At 46.5% G+C, this 16234-nt stretch overlaps 1 protein-coding gene across 4 annotated transcripts in view; it reads left to right on the forward strand.

Annotated features, from left to right (window-relative positions):
- Positions 1-16234, forward strand: part of Cnnm1 (cyclin and CBS domain divalent metal cation transport mediator 1) — a 59795-nt gene that overhangs the window by 36136 nt on the left and 7425 nt on the right. For 2 of the 4 annotated variants that reach the window (XM_029545317.1, XM_021195262.2), the window contains exons 7-8: positions 203-265; positions 9414-9577. In XM_029545317.1, coding sequence (XP_029401177.1) covers positions 203-265; positions 9414-9577 — 227 coding nt within the window. The remainder of the gene's footprint in view (positions 1-202; positions 266-9413; positions 9578-16234) is intronic. The other 2 variants (XM_021195271.1, XM_029545323.1) reach the window with 1 other exon arrangement.

Here is a 16234-nt window from a genome sequence, read left to right on the forward strand (position 1 = left end):
TTCAGTGGAGTTCATTTTATTTTGTCTCTCTGGAGAGTGACTCCATAAACATAGAATTCCTGTGCTTCCCAAAGCAAGGTTTATTTTTGCCAAGAAATGTGCTATTGTGAAGAACCGGGAACAGACGGTCTCACCCTCTGCTTTGTCTCTCTTCTTTTGTGTTTATCTCCTCTTTGCCACTCACATGCCCTTGACTCCTTAGTGCCCGTCTCTGTGTCTCGTACCTTCGCCTTCAGCAGAGGGGACTCTCTGGCAGGCTCCCCAGGTAAACATGCATGAGTATCTCGGGTCTCTGTAGATCCAGTCGGGTTAGCAGGAGGCCTTTGGTCCCCTTTCACTGTCCTGCATGAGAACTGGTCTCTACCCACAGGCTCCTGGATGACTAAGACATAAAGCACAAATAATACTCATTTGCATAGTGTCAGGAATTTTCCTGCCAGGATTTATATGTGTGTATGTATCTGTGTGGAATCATGGTTGAGGTGAGAAGTAGTTTGTCAAGTGGGGGGAATTAAAAAGCGCAGAAGAAACAGAGGAAGTGATGGAACACTGCCCTTCCTGCCTAGCATCCTTTTCTTCAACCTTTGCTTCCCTGTAGTTAGCTACTAACCCATCCCCCTCTTCCTAGAACTCTCCTGTGTGGTAGCATCTCATTTCTACACATTCAGAGGTTACTACTGTATGTAAAAGTGTCCAAATAGCTTTCCATTAGGTGTAGCGCCTCGTGTAAATGATATAAAACTTAACGGTTTTCTTGTTAAATCTAGTGAAACCTATTAGAGTACTCAGTAACCCAATGACTGCATTGGGTACAGCAAATTCGAATAATTAAATAGCTGTTTATGTTGTTTCTACCTTTAGAAGTTGATCTCTCAGTACCATGGAGTGAAGACCAAGGCAGGAATGTATTACATAAATTTTCCTGACGTTAAAAAGTCCACTCCCTCTCTCCCTCTTTCCCACCCTCTCCTCCCTCCCTCCCTCCCTCCCTCTCCCTCCCTCCTTATCTCCCTCTCTCCCTCTCTCTCTCCCTCTGTCTCTTTCTTCCCTCCCTCTCCCCTTTCCTTCTCTCCCTCTCTCCCTCTCCCTCCCTTCCTTCCTCCCTCTCTCCCTCTCCCTCCCTTTCTCCCTCCCTCTCTCCTTCTCTCTCCCTTCCTCCCTCCTTCTCTCCCTCTCCCTCCCTTCCTCCCTCTCTCCCTCTCTCTCCCTCCCTCTGTCTCTGTCTCTCTCTCTCTTCCCTCCCTCTCCCCTCTCCTTTCCCTCTCTCCTGCCCTCCACCTTCTTCCTTGCTCCCCAAGTGTCCCTGTCCTACTTTGCCCCCTTTCTCTCTCTGCCTCTAGTCCCTTCCCCAGACCCTAGATTCCTTCTGTACTAGAAAAAAAAAAAAGTCCGTCATTCCCTGTGGTTACCCCATCTATGTTTCCCTCCCCAAACCCTCTGTATCCTCAGTGACCCAAAACCCTGCTATGTCTGGTCAGTTGACCTTCTACATTGGGAAGACTGTCCTGAGACCTCAAACCTCATATTCATAACCTCAAACACAGTTATTTTAACTTGTCTTCCAAATCACATTTTCCCATCAAAAACCATCTGGTTCCCATGTTTATCTGTTCAAGACAACTTAACCACCTTCTCAAATTTCACCAAAGTTTTCTGTCTCTGTGGATGGTAATTTTCCACTAAGGAATAAAGCTCTTCTTGCTTTGTGAGAATTCATGCCTTCCCAATGGCTACAGGCTAGAACAGTCGATGCAAGATGCCAATCTGGTATCCACACCAGCTAAGCGGTCTAACCCCCGCATGCCAGCAGAATTAGAGGTGACCACATCATGGACCTTCAAGTCTTGGCAAATGCCAAGATGTACTGCAAATGAGCTGCAGAAGGGGTGTGGGGGGGGGTGGGTGTTTTTACAGGATTTTAAACCAGAAGAATCAAAGAAGGCATATATTTTTCTTTTTAATTAACCCTTAACTATCCAGACATCCCAGTTATAATTTCTCAGTGTAAAGGATAGTGGTGGCTCACAATATTTATTATGAAAAACGTCTGTAACCCAATCCAGAGAATAAACAGACTTGCTGTGTAGCCCTTCTCCCTCCAGCGACAGAGACTTCCTCCTACTCTGGCTGATGTGCACCCCAGGGAGTTCTTCTTCCCATTTTCCATGACTGTGAATGTTTAATCCAACATGAAACTGAAAAAAAAAAAAAAAAAAAAAAAAAAAAAGCTGAGAACAAGCCCATCCTTTCCCCAGTCTTGATTCAGTTCTGCAGAGTGGACGATAGGTGCAGCACGAGAAAGCTACAAGTAGCCGATACCTTCCCTTTCTGCTCTTTCTACCATTCTTGCTTCTGGGCTCTATCTTTGGACAACCGCTAGCCTCTATGATAGCTGGCTGACATTCTCAGGACCCTGCGCTACAGCATTACCTCTTACACTGATTCTTGTTTCTGTCCCATGTTAGCAAAGAGGCCTGGGAGGTTTGTGGCAAGAAATCATGGGTTCCTTCTGGTCCCAGTTTTTATTCCTGTTCCAGAAATATAAGCGTATATACATATTAAGCCTTAACTTGTCTTGCACGGGGGGGGGAATGGGGGGGAGATAACCCCTAGAAATGAAAAGATTTTAAAAACAAATCCAAGTTCTGGAGAGAGAGGTCAAAACCTCAGAACACTTGATGCACTTGCAGAGGACCCAGGTTTAGTCCCCAGTACCCACATGGCAGCTCAGAACCCTCAGAACTCCAGACACTAGGGATCTAGTGCCCTCTTCTGGCCTCAGTGAATTCTAGGCGTTCTACACTGTGTACATATATGCTGTCAGGCAAAACACTTGTATACATAAAAGCAAATTTTGAAAGTTAAGAAGAAGAAATTTCATAAAAGAAATCGCCGTTTTATCCTAGTTTCTCGGCTGTTCTGGGAGAGGGCGGGGATTATTACAAGGAGACAGACTCACAGACGTACTGGTCAGTCCTGTATTTACCATAAGTAGGTAGAGAGATGAGGAATCCAGGTCCCTAGATCCCGCTTTCTCTTGTCTGGAACAATTACTGCATCTCTACACGTAAGCATTTTGCGCCCCCTAGAGGACAACATCTGCATTAGCCATGCTAATGACTATGGTGCTCACATTGGATTGAGTCCAAGAGTCCTTGTACCAAGTATTTCAAAAATACTGAGCATGTGACTGTAAATCATTATCCATGAGGCATTTCTTTGCATCAGAAGTAAGGAGAGCTTAGTGGTCCATGGATCGCCTCCAGAGAACAGTGCAATTAGCTAACTTTGCAGGTGCTTTTGTTTAAAAATGAAACTTCTCCTTGGCCCCACTGCAGTTATCTCTCCCTCTCACCAAATTCATCCCCTCGTTCTTCTCCTGATGGAGAAAATATCGACTTTCCCATGGCAATCCTCCTAAATCCACAAAAACATAGAGAAAGAGACATCACAACCAAGGCTCTTGTCGATCCGTAATGTGCTTGGAGATCAAAGATGATGTCGTTTTCTCCGGGAGTATACAAGGAGTCCCTAAAAATAATCTTCCATCTTTGTACAATGTGGCAAGTGGAAATATTCCTTGGGGGTGGCTCTTGTGCAGTAAACATTTGGGAACCATTAACACACTCCTTGAAACGTGAGCAAGTTCATCTGGGATCGTAACTGGGGCTGGCTTGCAGGGTTCACGTGGGGCTTGATGGAGGGCTGGCTCTTGGCATTTGGTTGTCTGATGTTAAAGAAAAAACTACCGAGAATGATGAATTTTAATAATCTTAGTTTGTACTCTTATAAGCCTCTGTAATTAAACCCCATCCCTATCTAATTTGGGGAACACAGATGGCCTGTGGTGGTAACCATGACCAAAATAAGCCGTTCCCCCCCATCCCATCTCATGGTCTAAAAGATGTAGACAGGTGGGCACAGAGCCCCCATATCTTTACGCTCCAAAGGGGAGTCAAGCATTACGCTTGTGGATTTTGAGTTTTGTTCCCTGTGAGGGTACCCTAGATAAAGGTAGGCACAAGAGAGACAAGAGTCCCAGAACTGTGTAACAGTCTTCAAGGTGGCCTGTATATTAGTAGAGACTAAAGGAGAGTCTATCCAGCATCACTTACTATATGAAATATTCCTACATGCCTTCTTCTACCTCCCCAAATTTTACTGCAATATATTCTCCACCCAACCCTCAGTCACTCTAAGCTGCTAGCCAGGACAGACCTCTCTTCAGGATGACCACAGGTGGCAGCAGTGGAGTGGATGGGGCTCTACCACAGTCCTCCAGAGCAATTAGTAATGCTAGGTCAAAAGCAGTGTTCCCTTCTACCCAGTTACCCTGGAACAAGCTACACGGTCTAAGACCAAAAGCAGGCCAGAGGCATGCTGGCCACTTGGCCCAGCTCCTGTTGGCGTCCCTGTGGTCAGCAGCGATGTGTTCCGTTGTTCCATCTGATGCATTCAACCCCCCTCCCCTTCTCGCCACACTTAGGGTTTTCCACTTTGCTTCGTCCCCCAAGCTGTGCCTCTGTGCTCTTAGGAAATGTCAAGGGGAATTAAGACAACTTGAACGAGTTTGCCATGCTGCTGGGGCACTCGTCTGTTACTGATTTCTTCTCTTTTTTATTAAAAGCATTTCCCTTTCCATCTCCCTCGCTCTGCAGCCTCCCAGTATGTGCACAATTACCAAAGTGCCGAGTCATCAGTGTCCTACCTATTGAGGAATGTCAGTCTCAGGATGCTGAAACAGCGACTTGCACAACACTCAGATGAGCTGGGAGTTTCTTTGTCACGAATGAGGGTTCTTTCTTCTTTTCTCTCTCTCTTAATTTCTTTTACAAGACAGTTTGTATCTTTTGGTGTTGAGAATCTTTAGGATTTTATAAATAAACATCCAGTAGTCTATTTACTTTAAAAAAATATTAAGACATGTTTTTCCTTACAACACAACAATGACATATAGCTCCTATTTAAAGGGAGCTATTTAGATCTCCCTTTCCTCTATGAACGAACTATAGTCGCCTGGGGAAGCCTATTTCTCCAAGAAGCTAGGGCTGATAGCAGGATGTCAGAAGTATTGCTGTATAGAGTTAAATCCAAGACGCCTCACCCAGGGATTCATCCCATAAACAGCCATCAAACTCAGACACTATACCAACAAGATTTTGCTGACAGGACTCTGATATAGTTGTCTCCTGTGTGGCTATGCCAGTGCCTGGCAAATACAGAAATGGCTGCTCACAGTCATCTATTGGATGGAACACAGGATCCCCAGGGAAGGAGCTAGAGAAAGTACCCAAGAAGTTGAAGGGGTCTGCAGCCCTATAGGAGAAACTACAATATGAACCAACCAGTACCTCTAGAGCTCGTGTCTCTAGCTGCATATGTAGTGAGGATGGCCCAGTCAGCCATCAGTGGGAGGAGATCAAAGGTCTTGTGAAGATTCTAGGCCCCAGTATAGGGGAATGCCAGGGCCAAGAAGTTGGGGTGGGTGGTTTGGGGAGCAGGGGAATTGGGGAGGGTATAGGGGATTTTTGGAGAGGAAACTAGGAAAGGGAATAACATGTGAAATGTAAATGAAGAAAACATCTAATAGGAAAAACAAATCCAAGAAGCCTCGGGCCTTGGCCTAGCAGCTAAGGGGAGAGGCCAGGGAGCACCCAGGGAGCACCAAGACTCCACCTTCTTTTTAACAACAGTGTTCGAGACAAAGTGGAAAACCCTAAGTGGGGTTCGAGGGGGGTTTGAATGCATCAGATTGGACAACAGAACACGTCTCTGCTGACCACAGAGACACCAATAGGAGCTGGGACAAGTAGCCAATATGCCTCTGGCCTGCTTTTGGTCTTGTGTGTGTGTGTGTGTGTGTGTGTGTGTGTGTGTGTATCTCATATACATATACACAATGTTTAACATGTGAGTCCCTAAATAAAAGCAGGGTGATCTCCTTTTCCCAGGTGCTTGCGATGAGAACTTAGCAGAGAACTAGAATGTATTTGCCTCTATTGTAACCTCCATTTCCTGTAAGGAATGGAAGTGATTCAGGCAGATGGCGTCTGCAGATGGGGAAAGCTCAGTAGGTAAGATAGGTTCCATTTCCCTGTCATCCTTTCCAAATAGTGTATGGAAATGTGATGTGGGGATGTGGGGCAGAGGCTGTGAGCTGCAAAGCCCCCGCTTGGTCAAGAAAAGTAGAAGATGCAGCCATGAAGTTGCAGGCAGAGCTCACGCCTTCTCCCCTGAGCTATGCCTGACTCAGTGGATGCCGAGTCAGTTTTGCAGACCCTGATCGAACACCAAAGAAGCTGCCCTCCTGCAGAACTACCTGCTCCTCGCACAGCTACCCCAGAGGACAGAGCTCTGGATTGCTTAGCCAGCTGCTACCCTGAAGAGCTACAAGTAGATTTGGCCAAGCCAGAACCCATCAGTTTGTTTCCAAGGGACCAAGACCACAGTCTTATAGCTCACAGCCACTGGTGCATGTGTCCCTATGTTCTCGGTCACTGCCGTGTCAATCCTCAGTCACTCTGGACGGTCTGGTCTCCAACACCTGTTGGAGGCACTTCCACAGGCCTGACTCCAGGACCTCTTGTCTCACACACTGTTGTTAAAGAGAAGGCAGAGTCTTGGTGCTCCCCGGGTGCTCCCTGGCCTCTCCCCTAAGCCAAGGCCTGAGGCATCTTGGATTTAACTCTATACAGCAATACTCCAAGCATCCTGCTCTCAGCCCTAGCTTCTTGGAGAAATGGGCTTCCCCAGGCGACTATAGCTCATAGAGGAAAGGGAGCTCTAAATACCTCCCTTTAAACAGGATTTCGATTCTAAATTAAAATTCCTTCAAGGGCTGATGATAGGTACAGATCTGTCCACTCTGCGTTTGTACTGAGTACCTGCCCAGGCTCTATGGATGTGTGCCGATGACGATCAGGAACGGCGGGGATCAGGAAAGGCGAGGACTCTACCCTCACTGAATTTAGGGTTAACAGGGCTGACGAATATATAATCAATCTTTGTAAAAAGTGTTTTTGGAAGGACTGGAAAGAGGCAGTAACGAACATCGGGGAGCTTCTCGGTACCCAGATGGTGTCTTCAGAGAAGTGAGCATCTCCAGAGACAGCGAGGGATTAAGAAGGAAGCCACCTTGGCAGGCAGGCCTGGGAACCAAGAGACTGGCATCTTCTCAGAGAGAGGCACTTCCATGATTGAGGGTGCCCAAGGAAGCCAGAGGCCAAGAGCAAAGAGGGGGAGCCCAGGACTAAATCAGCCAGGAGAGTGGGGGTCAGCAAGGAGTCTGGGTTTACTCAGGTTGAATCAGAGATGAATTGATGGAAATAGACCTCAGTGGTCGCTTTCTCTCCACACTTCCACTTTTTGTGATTTCCAGTGCCCATGTTAATCAAGATCCACAAGTATTAAGATGAAAATTTAGGAAACAGGGAATTCACAATGTATAAACAACTTTTATCGTAGTGTATATGATAATTCTATTTCATTAGTTAAAACTTAGTGGTAAGTGGTCTCTTACTGTATCTAAGTTGTAAATTTTATCATGTGTATGTGAGAAAGGGGAAGCCCGGTGTATAAATTGGGTTTTTACTGTTAGAGTGTTTGGCATTGACTTGGAGTCATGGGATTTTCCTCCCCCCCCCGCCCCCGCACACACACACACACACACACACACAGAGAGAGAGAGAGAGAGAGAGAGAGAGAGAGAGAGAGAGAGAGAGAGAGAGAGAACTGCTGTTTGAGATTAGTAAGAACAGATTGTGACCCAGACAAAACCGATGGTAACTGTCCTTGAGTAGGAAGAGGAGAAAACAGAGCCCTTTGGGTTAGAAGTCAATGGCAGGTGTTGCTGTGGTCCTAAGGGAGTAGGGAAGTCAGGGCTAATCCCAGGTCTCCGGAGGCAAATATCTTCAAGCAAGTAAATGGCCTTTTCAGAGATGACTAAGGTAAATGTGGGATCCTCCATCCTATAATCCTATGAAAGCGGTGATCCTATGGTCCTAGAGAGAATGTGATTCAACCTCTGTTTAGTATTTTAGCTGTGTGGTTTGCCAAGCTGTAATGGCTTGGCAAATAGACAAGTCATCATACGCTGTGACTCGCTCCAGCAGGTGCTGCTCAGACGTCTTGACTGACATGAGCATCATGTCACAGGGCAGAATCAAACCCTTAAGTTTCTGCCCTGAGGGAACTTTGAAGGCCTTGAGTCTTCACTTGAGCTGAGGTAGATCTGAGTTCTGAGAAGCCAGCAGCCTCCTTAGTGTCCTGGGAAGGCATGCAGATGGCATCAGTTGGGAAACGGGATGAGAAGGGCTTTGCAGTCTCTGGTCTCTGGTTGGGCTGGTCCCAGTGTTGAGACAGTGCTTAAGATCTCCTTCAGCTTTCCTCCCCAATACTGGTCCTAGGGAAGATAGATCACTGTCCATTTTAAAACCAAATGGCATAGTCTTTACTGAATTTAAAGAAACTATGGAGACGTTTAAATCTTTGACTGAAAGTCTGTGAATCATTCCAGGTTCTATTTATGCCAGAATGAGCCTCTCTATGACCCACATTTCTAAGGACTATTGTCCTCAATGCTCCCCCTCTGGATAATGCAAGACATTCATAATAGCCAAGGGGCTGTGCCCACCCTGAGCCCATGTTCTTCCTGCTACATATCTCAGACATGCAGAATTCTATAGTTCCACAACCAGACATCCCTGAAAGATACAGAGTCCAGGAGCCCTAAGACCAGAGCCTGGCTCACCCCACGCAACCCTGTTGCTGCCATAAAACTCAAGGAGTGGAGCCTTGCTTTACAGGTTGGTATGATCGGGCGTAAAAGGCAAGGCTAAAACATTTTAACTGCATGTTAACATGCTATACAACTTGTAACTATTTACCCTTATGGCTCGTGGACCCACCCACTGCCTGCCACTGCTCAGGCAGGCCAAGTTAGCCCCACTAAAATATGGCTATGGTGAAATGACAGGTGATCCTGAAGATAAGCCTAAGGCCTTGGTCTTTCTGTCATAACACTGTGTACAGCACCTTGTCCCAGCAGAGAAATACCATATACACAGTACTATCCTTGTGTATTTGGGGGTCCTCCTATACCTAACTTAAAGACAAGAGCCAAGACAGCTTCCTACTTCTGTCCGTCCCCCATCTAGGGAAACGGAGCACTCTGGCTTCCTCCCCAGGCCAAGCCGGGCTTCACAGGAGACAACACTGACAAGCCACCAACTTCTTGGGCTCTAGTGGGGTGTGGGCCCCTGTCCTTACAGTGCCATAGCCTGGTAGTGCCATGAGACCTCGGTAAACAGCGCCTTTCTCTCTCTTCCTCCTTCCTCTCATCCTTCCTCTCTTTTTCCCACCCGCCATTCCTTGTCTCCTCTCTCGTTCCCCTCCCTCTTCCTCACCATCTGCAGTAAACCGGTCCCCTTCTCGCTGCAGCGGGTTGAATCGCTCCGAGTCTCCAAACCGAGAGCGCAGTGACTTCGGCGGAAGCAACACGCAACTGTACAGCAGCAGCAACAACCTCTACACACCTGACTACTCGGTGCACATTCTCAGTGATGTGCAGTTCGTGAAGGTAACTCCTCCAAGAGGCAGCGGGCTACAGACCTAAGCATAACACACACGCCATTTCCCTGCCCCACAGTGCTGGGTGACAGTTCCTCCCTGGCTGTACAAAGCCCTGCTTGAGTAAGCTTGATTGTTACTGTGTATCATGGTTGTTGCTAAGCATTTGTCCCAGTCCTGGTCCCTGATTCATTTATTTCCTGTGGAGACCCTGATTCCTGTATTTCCTGTGGAGACACTAAGGCACAAGTTAAAGGGAGAGGAGCCTGTCTGAGAAGTGTTTCTAACAGAAACACTAACAGAACTGTCTCTTTTGAACCCCTGGCATTGGCACCGGAGTGATGTTATTCGTTTCTTCTGAGGTCAGTTGGCAAGGGATAAATAAACCAAACATATAGAGAGCCATGATGATCTTCTACGACAGAGTACTGACTTATATGATGGAATTTCTAAACCATAATACTAAAGTGGGCCACTGAAGAACCACTCTTAAAAGTGCATCATGGGAGCCAGGTGTGGTGGCGCACGCCTTTAATCCCAGCACAGGTGAATTTCTGAGTTCGAGGTCAGCCTGGTCTACAGAGTGAGTTCCAGGACAGCTACACAGAGAAACCCTGTCTCGAAAAACCAAAAAAAAAAAAAAAAAAAAAAAAAAAAAAAAAAAGTGCATCATGGACAGATGTAGCCACCCTCAGTGGCCTGCACTAAGAAGGGCTGACTTTTCTCTTTCCTTAGTGTTGCAGTACACAGGAGGCTTTTAGATTTTCTCCCTTTCTCTTACTCTAGCGGATTTTATTTTATTCTATTTTCTGGCATTCAGCAAATCATTATAAACTTGGCCTTGAGACATTAGCTAGAGTCCCACTTAGCCCAGTCCAACAAAACATCCAATGAATACACATGATAACTGTACCAGCGGCTGAAATCGTTCAGCTGGAGAGGGTCATTCCCTCTGCCCAGAACACTGGGTGTGCTGGCTGGCTTTATGTGCCAGGACTCTGCAGATACTTTTAGTGATGGGCAGCCAATAAAAGTAGCCATGAAAAGGGAAGGGGGTGGAGGGGGGAACCGTCGGACATTACCAGCAGAAGGGGTAGAACGTGTAAAATGAGGCAGGCTGGGGGCTACAGGATGGAGAGCGTTGGAAAGCAGCTTTACTGCATCCTTTATCTGAATCACCTGTTAAAGCTCACTACCGCCCTCTGAAGTAGGTGCTACCTTTGAAGCAGTTGTGCGAATGAAGTTAAGGCTTGAATGTAAGATCCTAAGATGGATCATCTGGCTGAGAAATTAGTCAGGCTTCAGGGTTGACACTTCTGCCTGCTTCTGAAGCCGGAGCCCTGGGACATCAGGGAGAGTGGTAGAAAGTTAATCCAGGTAGAAGCAGCCATGGACTAGCTGAGTGCTGCTCACAGGTGTGACTGGATACCCAGCAAGTCTGAGGGCAGAGAGGCTAACCCGAGAAAACCACAGCCCTGTACTCACTTCCTGTGCCTCCCAGGCTAAAAGACTTGTCAGTACTAAAGCGGACCTTCCTCCGCGACGGGGAGAGCAGGAGTGCAGGATAAAAGAACGAACAGCTAGCTCTGCTGGTTTGTAGTATTGGGCTCAAAAATTTAGGTCACTGATTGTCAGCTGTCTCACCGATGTCTGCGTAGTGCTTGGTACTGACAAGACACTGTGGCAGCTGCTCTTCTAGAGATTGCGTGGCAATAGCGGGGGTGAGGGAAGCAGGGAAGCACAGTAACTCAGGTAAGCTCAATTGTTCATACTGAGCCACAGCATAAATAGACTGGGTGGAGGAGACTTGGCTGCCTTTGAAGTGGCCAACAGAGCAGGCTGAAGAAAGGATACTTGCTGAGAACTGACTAGGGAAAGAGTGGGGAGGGAGGGAGGGAGAGAGAGAGAGAGAGAGAGAGAGAGAGAGAGAGAGAGAGCTCAGAATAGACAGCTCTAATTGGGATGTCTCCACCAAACCCCTCCTCTCCCCTCAGGGTTCAGGGAACCTTGACCAAGGAGAGAGAGAGAGAGAGAGAGAGAGAGAGAGAGAGAGAGAGAGAGCTCAGAATAGAGGCTGCAGCAGTGGGGGGCGTCAGGGATCTGAGCCCTGGCCTGTGACCAGCACAGGCAGATGCTGGTGTGATGGGAATAGGGTATCAGAAGCAGAACCCTTGCACCCTCCGGGGCAGCCTATGGAATTTGGATTCTATTTTTCGTACATTTCCCCAGCAATGGGGGCGGGGGAAGACCCATTAAGTAGGACTAAAAGTTTCCTGAAGCCACAGGTTTAAAGAGAGTGTGACTAATGCTTTAATTAGCCACCCACCTCAACTTTAAAAGGTTTAGATGGGGGAAAAGGAGGGTTCCCTTTTTTTGTCTTTTTCTTGGGTCTTCCTGTTCACCTAAGTCAATTCAGGCTGTTGTCACAAATTACCATAAAATGTACAGCGTACACTGCCATAACCTGGGAAGGGTCGCAGGGCCAGTAGATGCAGTGTGTGTTGAGGACCCACTTCCTCATGGACCTTGGGTCCTCAGACCTTAGAGAGCAGAGAAAGAGCAAGCGCCCATAGAAGAGAAGCCATAGCGTCCTGTCCCCTTCTGAAGCCTGCCTCCTAGATGCCTTCTGAAGCCTGCCTCCTAGATGCCTTCTGAAGCCTGCCTCCTGGATGCCTTCTAAAGCCTGTCTCCTGGATGCCTTCTCCTCCAGGATTAGGTGGCACCACGTAGTGTGTAGATTTGGGCGCTCACGTGGCACCATTTGTGGCTGAAGTTCAACAACAACAACAACATCAGTGTCCATTTGGCTTGGTACTGTGGGATGGAAAATAAACAAGACTTTAACCATCGGGCTTTAAACAGCTGTGAGGCTGGGGGCTGAGGAGTGTCCCTGTCTTCACTAGACCGGATAGGACCATCAGACCTGGGTTTGGCAGCTCCTCGGGGGACTGAGATGAGAGCCTCGGAGAGAGAACATTTGTAACATTTTCCCTAAGTCCCCATCCCCTGGAGCTAAGAAAAGGTGACTTTCCACAAATGACAAGGAAAACTCTTTCCCATCCTGAGACAGTGGTGGTTGGAACCCAAAACCAAAGACAAACCTCAGGAGAACTGAGAAGTACAAGTTCTGTTTGTCACACTAGAGGATCATGTTCTGGTCCAAGCTGCTGGGAAAACCAAACACAGTCCTTTTTTTTTTTTTTTTTTTTTAACCTAAACATTTTAAAATTGAGAAGGATGGCTAATTAAAGCATTAGTCGCACTCTCTTTAAACCTGTGGCTTCAGGAAACGATTGGTCCTACTGAGGGGCACTTTTCAAATTCAAGACAAATGTGTTAGGGTTTGGTTTCCTCCTTTGCTGTGTAATGTACGATTTTTCTTAAGCAATAAAGCTAAAAATCACCTCCTTCCAAAAATCACCTCCTCCCAATTCAAGAGATGCTTGGGGCCCTTGCTGAGGCAACTTCCCCACATTCCTCTCCCAGTGCACATTCTCTCTCTCTCTCTCTCTCTCTCTCTCTCTCTCTCTCTCTCTCTCTTCTTCCTCATCATCATCCTCCTTCTCTTTCTCTCCCTCCCTCCTTCCCTCTCCGTAGTGCTAAGGATTGAATCTGGGGCCTCAGACACCCCAGGCAAGTACTCTATCTTACAGTCCCTGGGGACATAAAGTGAAGGCTGCATGCAAAACTGCCTTCCCAGGCCCAAACCCCAGCTGCTGGCTGTAGAAAATGTCCTGAGTGACCTTCCTTGTCCAAAAAACTAAAGTTCCCAAATTATTACGTCCAGAAGTAATACGATTTCAAGACAAGTTTGCAGTAAGCTAGAAAGGCACATCTTATGGCTTTCTGGGTAAGGTTTTAAATAAAGCCATGATTCGTAGAAGTTTAGACATTATGAAGCCCCCAAAGAATGCTTGTGAATTTATTTATTTATTTATTTATTATTTAGTATCTGTCATGTAGGCATCATTGTTAAAACATTTGGCAATTACCCTATGGTGTTATGTAACTTTGACCTGATTCCCATCACCATCTAGTGGTGGATTTCCTAAATTGCAGGGTCCTGTTTGGAAGGCTAGTAAGCTATCTCCAAGTCACAAGTTCATAAAATGGCAAGAGACACCCACTAGCCTAAAGGTTAAGTTCTGGTGCATTGGCTGCTAAGTCAACATGCCTGAAATGAAAATATTACCTTTTGCTAATTTCACAATAATAATTTAGGAAATGCTTGGATTATTAACTGGTCAAAGTATGGAGGACAATCTAAACTCAAACTATTGCTAAGACATATTTCATAGCAGCAGAAACGAGAGAAAAGAAAAAAGAAAAAAATGTTGTCTTTTGAACGTGCTTAGCTTCATCGGCCAATCAGTGCATATTTCCTGAGCACTGACAATGTTTGGACACTGTGTAGTACGTTAAATATATTTGGATATAAGATACAAATATGGGGGCTGGAAAGATGGCTCAGTGGTTAAGAGCACTGTCTGCTCTTCCTAAGGTCCTGAGTTCAAAGCCCAGCAACCTCATGGTGGCTCACAACCATCCATAGTGAAATCTGACGCCCTCTTCTGGTGCATCTGAAGNCAGCTACAGTGTACTTACATATAATAACAAATAAATCTAAAAAAAAGAGAGAGAGAGATACAAATATGGGGCCTGGAGAGATGGCTCAGTGGTTAAGAGCCCTGGCTGTTCCTCCAGAGGTCCTGGTTTTGATTTCCAGCACCTACATGATAGCTCACAACCATCTGTGACTCCAGTTCGAGGGGATCTGACACCCTTTTCTGGCTTCCACAGGCACGTGGCATACACTTGCTGTACAAACACACAAGTAGGCAAAACACTCAAGATATATTAAATAAAATATTTTAGACTAAAACAAAATTTCCAGATATAAATATGTAAATTTTTTATATAAAACTGCCTTGCAAGTTGTTAAGAGAAGAAAAACAAGTTAAATGACAATGATCAGTGCAGGCCATTAAACTCTGTGGCTTTTTTTTCAGGCCACTAAATTATGTGGCATTTTTAAAAGCACTGTGTTATCTGGATAATATCTGGACCTTTAAAATTTGGGAAGGAGCCAGAGGGGGATTAAGGCAGCGTCTTGTGGGGGCGCTCCCACAAGCAGGTATGGAAGGGACCTTGAAAAGAGTCTGGCTGCCCAAGTTCTGGGTTAGTGGCTGGGAGAACTGTTACCCATCAGAGCTATGCTGAGAACATTATTTCATCTGCTTCTCTTCTTTTGTGTGTTATTTTTGGACACAGGGTGTCATAATAGAGCCCTGGTTCGCCTGTTTTTATTTTCTTTAACTTCTAGACAGTATTTCTATTTATCAGTAACGTGCTAAGTTGAACCACTGTCAGAGCTGGGAGTGTAACTAAGCAGAATCTCATCTGTCTGGTGTGTGCCAGCCCTGGATTTACTCCCTAGCACCAACACCAAAACTTGCCCAGTGGGAGAGAAGAGACAAGAAGGGACCTGACCCAAGACCGCTTTTCAGATCAGAGTTTCTGTCCACAGCTTCTCATTTTTAGCTTTTTGTAGGTTTACTCATTTTATTTCAAGTATTTTGTTCACATACATGTCTGTGTACTATGTGCATTCCTGGGAATTGAACCCAGGTCCTCTGCAAGAACAACAAAGGCTCCTCACTGCTAAGCCATCTCTCTAGCCCTGTATGCCAACAGTTGTTTTCTTACAGTGATACATTAGCACAGCAGTAAATTAAAGTTTCAAAAAATATCTTTTTTTGAAAGCAAGGCCGTGAGAACAGAGATAACGAACCCGTGGTACCTTCCCTTCTGCACAGCTACCCACTGACATGCAGACCCTGTCCCCAAACTCTACCCTGTACCAAGTGTCCATGGCAACCATTCCTCCCAGCACACACACACACACACACACACACACACAGTGTTCCTCCTAATGCCCAGCCCTGGCTGTAGCTCTCCGAATCATCTCTTAGTTCCTGTTTCTATTGCTGTGATGAAGCACTGTGGCCAAAGCAACGTGGACAGGAAAGAGCCTACTTGGTTTGCACTTCCGCAGCACTGTTCCTCATCAAAGTCAGGACATCTCCTTACCCAGCCACTGCCACTGCCCGGCATCGGCCCCTTCCTGCTGTCCTCTTAGGCTTTAACTCTACCAAGCACCACCAATCTCGCTGACTGAGGGCCACTGTCCCTCCCCCATCCCTCTCCCACTCCTCCTCCTCCTCCCCCACTTCATGGCCTGCCACAGACCATGTAGAAGGAATAAGATGGTGAGCTTGACACCTGCCTTTGAAATGTGCACCTGGTACAAAATCAAATTGAGACATATGGGGAGGGGAGCAGCTCACAGCCACCTGAAACTGCAGCTGCAGGAGGTTCAGCACCCTCTTCTGACCTCTGCAGGTACACACGTGATATACACAGACACCACAAACACACATGGCATACACAGACACACATAGGCACCACAAACACACATGGTATACACAGACACACAGACACCACAAACACACATGGCATACACAGACACACATAGGCACCACAAACACACATGGCATACACAGACACACACGGACACCACAAACACACATGGCATACACAGACACACATAGGCCCCACAAGCATACATGGCATACACAGACACACAAACACACAGAGACACCACAAA

Source organism: Mus pahari, chromosome 1 (genome assembly GCF_900095145.1).
Source record: "Mus pahari chromosome 1, PAHARI_EIJ_v1.1, whole genome shotgun sequence".
Taxonomy (NCBI): domain Eukaryota; kingdom Metazoa; phylum Chordata; class Mammalia; order Rodentia; family Muridae; genus Mus; species Mus pahari.